Source organism: Lupinus angustifolius, unplaced genomic scaffold (assembly GCF_001865875.1).
Source record: "Lupinus angustifolius cultivar Tanjil unplaced genomic scaffold, LupAngTanjil_v1.0 Scaffold_54_27, whole genome shotgun sequence".
In the NCBI taxonomy this organism is placed as follows: Eukaryota; Viridiplantae; Streptophyta; class Magnoliopsida; order Fabales; family Fabaceae; genus Lupinus; species Lupinus angustifolius.
In genome coordinates, this window is record NW_017722622.1 from 6255 (window position 1) to 12365 (window position 6111).

General features: G+C 30.6%; 1 protein-coding gene across 1 annotated transcript in view; it reads right to left on the reverse strand.

Moving 5' to 3' along the window:
- LOC109339056 overlaps nt 1-1951 on the reverse strand; it is a 6105-nt gene extending 4154 nt beyond the window's left edge. Inside the window, exons 1-3 of the mRNA XM_019576422.1 lie at nt 1837-1951; nt 1466-1580; nt 533-876 (exon numbers count right to left, since the gene is read on the reverse strand). Coding sequence (XP_019431967.1) covers nt 533-876; nt 1466-1574 — 453 coding nt within the window. The 5' untranslated portion in view covers nt 1575-1580; nt 1837-1951. The remainder of the gene's footprint in view (nt 1-532; nt 877-1465; nt 1581-1836) is intronic.
- Nucleotides 1952-6111: the final 4160 nt, after the last annotated feature.

The following is a 6111-nucleotide window of genomic DNA, read 5'->3' on the forward strand; positions in this document are numbered from 1 at the left end:
CGAGTTGATAAACTTCACCCTAGGATCAGTGGTGATGTGTGTATATTTCACCTTACTTTAGGCTAGTGCAACAACTGCTGATCGTTAACAGGTGGTTAGAAGTAGTTAGCTTTGACAGCTGTGAACAGCTTTCAACTTTATGTATAAATATTGTTAAGTCTCTGGATACAAAGCCAGTTATTCATTCAATAAAATTCAGATTGGTTTTCTCCCAATTCTCTCTCTCTCTCTCTTCTCTTCTCACTTATGACAGTATAGTTTCTTTGCAAAAATAAATTTATTGAGAAAGTTACGACAGACAAAAGATATAAGATAAAGCATCCTCAGAAGACTACCACAGAACAATCAAACCCTAACATACTGAAACATGTACCAAAGCTCATTTATCCCAGCCATTGATTTAGTACAGTTCAAATTGTTTTTCTCTCAATTCTCTCTCCTATTCTCACTATTTTTTTTAAATAAAAAAGGATCCTAAGAAACTAGATCTATACAGGAAATCTAAAATTAAAGTCATTGATATTCAACACACCTTTATAGTATATGTCGAACCAGGATAAAAATCAGTATCATATCGAAAAGCATAATCGTCCTTGATGAGTTCTTCGGGATCAAATTCAAAGTATGTGGCAGCATTCTTCAGTTTTCCATCCATTCCATCAGATAACGTATCAAAACTATCTTCCAGATCATTCATCATCTGGGAACTTCCTCCATCTACGGAACTAGATCTATCATGATTCCTACCTAATCGGTTCAACTTGTCAAAAAATGCATCAGTTTTGGAATCGCTCCCAGGAATTTCACCAAATATCCGCTTCTCAAAGTCCTCGTGAGACTCTGACTTATTCGTCGGCGGCTTAACAGCTCCATTATCTGCTTAAACATTGGACAAGAAATTCAAAAGAATTAAGAAGTCCACCATCTGACAGAATAAGACAAAACAAACAAGATTTGAAACATCCCGGTCCTAACCGTCAAAAGACTAAGCCCATTATAACAGAAAACATAAGATTCTCATGAGTAAATTAAAACTGAAATCCGAAGACTTACCCTTCCATACAATGAAAAGAAAAGCCTGCGGTGGATTAATGACAGGCTAGAGAGAGCACAATCAAATAATTCTTGTGGAACCACTTTAACTTTGATGTTTAGACTATGAAAACGTAAGTTCCTCTGGCAGATAATTAAGTGAATAAAAAATTCTACAAGGAGCACGATGCATATTCTATTTTAAAATCGAGGCTAGCTTCTAAAAAAATATGTATAAAGTTAACTCCTGGTTTCCACTTTCGTCTTTCAACAACGATAAGCTGCATTTAGCACATACCTCATTATCCATTTCAGTTCATTGGCAAACTTTCAATCACAAAGAGCAATGAAGCATAAAACAGATCAAGAAACTCAAATTTCTGGGAGACCCAACAACTAAACATAATAGAGACATTGAAACAAAACCAAGTACCTGATAATGACCACGAGGAAAAACTTCTAAGCAAATGGGTCTGAGTCTGGTGAACCCGATGCGACAAACCACTGTTTAATGACCTAAATGCAACTGAAACAATCTTCATTTTCTTCTGCTAAAAACAAAAAAGTTGAAAGGTGTTAATTTAAAAGCTTTGTTGACTGTATTTCACAACAAATAACATGAATAGAATTGTCGTTAATTATAAGAGTTATAAACATAAGATTAATAGAAATTGAAACCCTGACATTGAATTATTACACAAAAGTGAATGTCCGAAAATAATGGAATCCGATTTATCAAAATATTGTTAATGGTTTGTGAAAGAACAAAGAAGGTTTTGTGAAACCAGGGAATAGAGAGATAACCTGACGGCTGAGTGCGGGTGTTTGGATGACGGAGGTCGTACGGCGGGGGAGGACGAGCCGCCGCGTTGGGTCTCTGCAGGGTTCAGTCGTCAAAGTAAGTATGAAGAGAGGTGTGGAGTATGAAATGGGAATTAATTAAAAAATAAAACTGAAGGAAAGCTGATTTTTTTTCGTGAGTGATTGGTAAACAGACAATTGGGCTTACGAAAATGAGTCCAATATAACTTTTATTTTCAGACCTAATCCATTCATCTTCTAAGTTTTTTTTTTGTTTAAACTGGGTTCCATAAGTTTCTTTTGAATAAATTTTGTAAGTTTTCTATATTCAACAAATAAATATTTTTGTTAACATTGTTCAAAAGGTACATGTAGCAAAAAAATAAAGCCACGTGTGTACCTTTTAATAGCATTATTATAACGACATCAATAAAGATGATTTATTTGTTGGATGTTGAAGGTATAAGACTAAAAAAATAACTTAGTATATTTGCCTTTTTTATAATTAATTAGATGCAAAAACCCAAGCAAGTATACATAATCATTTTTTATAGGCAAAGTTTTTTATTAGGTAAGAATAAATTGTGTAATTTCTTGGATTCGAACACACGTGCTTTCTAACTCTATCACTTTATCTACCTTATAAAGATTTACACAATCATTTTAGGAAGACATTTTCATTAGCATCCATACATGAGTTAAATAAAGAATGAAACTTTATATCTAACCTAAAATAGTACAAAGGAAAAACTAAGTTATTTTAATCTCAAACACTTGTCACATGCACAAATGCATGGAAGACACTATAAAGAGTAGAAGATATAAGAAAGAGGTGAAGACCTTGTATATGAGTTTGAAGCTTTCCAATCTTTAATCCTTGATTAATTAGTGATTTTGTTTTGCCCCCTATATTCGGAGGATATGATTTGTACACAAGCTTTAAAAGAGTGCAGTGCAATTAATTGGAGTGAGGATTTGATAGGATAATCCGTTGATATCATTTATGAAGTATTTTTTTCAATTATTGAATCTATTATCTATGTAAATTGAATAGGTTGTTAAATTTATATTATTAGACATTATATCATTTTGACATGTAATGATTAGAATGTTAACTTTGTCCATCCAATACTTTTATTCATTACTTTATTATGTTGACTCCCTTTTTCAACCTTCTCAATCCATTCCTTCAGGCATTTTCAATTTTTTAACTTCCTTCAATTTTGTGCTATAAAAACCGGTTCGTGCCGGTCGATTCAACCGTTCAATACTGGTATTGTACAGTAATTATACTAGTCATGCAATCATACCGATTTAAACCGGCCAAAACTGATCAAAACCGGCCAAAACCAATCCATACAAGTCATACCGGTTAGTTTTCAATTGAACCGTGCCGGTCATACCGGTCATACCGGCTGATTTTCAATTGAACCGTACCGGTCATACCAGCCAGTTTTTATTTAAAATTAATTTTTTAATGAAATTGAAAAAAATATTGATTATTTTATTGATTTTTCAACATTAATAATAATACATTATATTTTTATATATAATTTCTCTCGTATGCGGTTTAATTAATGTATCACTGGTTAAACCATTATATTACTGTACCAGTATCCTAATCAGTTTGACGAAGGTACAGTAATAACACTGTCTTATCACGTTGAAGTGTAGTCACTTATTGCTTATATTATAACGTTATGAATACAAATTGTACGGTATTGTTGAAAGTAAAGAGTTTGGTTCTTATTTGGTCAATAAAAGTAACAAGTCATTGTACAGATTATATAATTATTGTGTCATACGAACTTTGTAGTGTTACATGATTACAAAATTCTTAATATAACTATATGATAAAAAATTGTTAATGTATGCAGTTTTATTGATAATTGTGTAATGATTAATACAAATACAAATTCTTAATAGCACACATTACGTAATTATCATTCCTTAGAATTCAAATAAATGTAGATTATCTACTCAATTACTCAAGTAAACATAAATCACTGATTCCTATCTCTATATACCAAACTATTAAGTTACTCGTGTATTGGTTAAAAACACATATGTTACTTGTATATTTGCATAGTTAATAACATACATGTTACTCGTGTATTCTTTTGGTTAAGAACACACATGTTACCTTTGTATTCGCATGATTACGAACATACCAGTTACCTGTACATTCTCATGGTTAAGAATGCACATGTTGCCCGTACATTTACATGGTTAAGAAGGCACATGTTACTCATTCATGCACATGGCTAAGAACACACATGTTACTGTGCATTCACATGGTTAAGAATATGCACATTATGCGTGCATTCGCATAAGACAGGTTGATTTTGATGCATGTTTAGAAGCATGTAAGTATCAATATTACTAAAAATATATATATTATTAATATTGTGTAATGATAAAATAAAATGAAATAGATAGAAACACAAACATTGTGAACTAATTTCATTGTATGTGTTTTCTGTTATAATCATTCAATCTTCATTTGACGTCTATATATCTATCATACGCAAAATATTTTCACATATTTTGTATTAGCAAGAACAATTATAAAATACATAAGTTCACCACCAATCTATGACCAAATAAACATGTATTCATTAGTGAAATATAAATTTATAATAGAGCCAAAACAATCATGTATGTGCTTAAGAAATTTTCAATATTATGCAATGAGTTCACATTATCAGGTTGATATATAATTAATTGATAACTAAGAAATTGTTACCACCAATGGAAGAGAATTTCATACAAATACATTCACAAAACAATATATGAGTACCCATAAGTGTTCTGATTTTCCATTTGGATGGAAAATAAATTAACAATGGATAAAGTTTAGCGCTTTGTTTAACACAATAGACCACAACAACGATAGCATAATATGAGATATATATCTACTGACATGTATGGTCATGAAGAGATTTGAAAGTCTAATGTTAAGACATAATGCAAAGAGAAAAAATAATGATTAATAAAACGAAACTAGAAGGGCCTAAACATTAAAAAAACATAAGAAGTTGATGGTAATATTAGATAACTAGCAATATATCCATGTAGTTGCAGTTATAGTTGCATGAGTCACTTCTTTTTTTAAGAATAATGCATAAATAATATACATATATTTTATAACGTCAATAAATCATGTATTGAACCATTATATTTTTAACAGTGCGTAATAATTACGACCTATTTAATTGTGATAAATGTATTTTGTATTTCTTGTGTTTTCTATCTTTAGAAGTTTATATCCCTGTTGAATTATGTTATTACTAATTCTCTAGATTCAGATCAAATAATTATTTAAGATGTACCCAATTTAGTCATGGTAACCTAGTTCTAGACAACATACATTTTCTAACTTAAAAAATTAATCCTAAAATAATTTTACAATGCTTCTTTTTGATATAAGTAAAAATAAATTTATTGATTCCGTATGGTTTGACAAGGATTAATATTTTGCTATTATACCTAAGTTTTGATTAAACCCTAAATCCTAATGGTTATTGTCGCAATGATAATCGCAGTGTTGTGATAATAGGACCGGATTGGACGGTCCGACCGGTTTGACCACTAACCGAACTTGAAAATGACTCTGGTTTGTAGTCTTAACCGGGTGAGGGGTTGGACCGCTTTGAACCGGAGAAATTCCGGTCCAACCATATTAAACCCAGTTGAACCGTAATAACCCGGGAAGTGAACCGGACGGTTCACTTAAAATTTAAAAAATAAAACACTACTATAATGTTTTGTTTTACTCCGGTACAAAAAAAGATGGAAAAAATGTTATTTCAATATAATTATGTATAATTATTAATTATATAAAATTTTGTATTTATATATAACTATATATTTATTGATAAAAATGATAAATTATATATGAAATCATCAAGTCCGGCCGGACAATTTAATCGGTTAAACCGATTAAACCTAATACGGGACCTATTCCGATTTGATGTCCGGCTCGGGTTTCACAATATTTGTTAACCGTTGTTTTTATTTTGGATTCTTTTCATCACTTTAAATTGATGCATTCTTATATGTGGAATATTAATATTGGTTTTTGAGGGTATGTGTACGATATTAACATTTATATATGCATTTGTATAAGCATTGATTTGTTGAAAGTATGATTACATAAATTATTTGTTTCTAAAATAACTCAATAAATAAAATTTAAATTGTATTGAATAATATCTCACATCTATATTCTCTATATAAAATTATAAATATAAGGACTTCTTTTTCCATCATATTTTT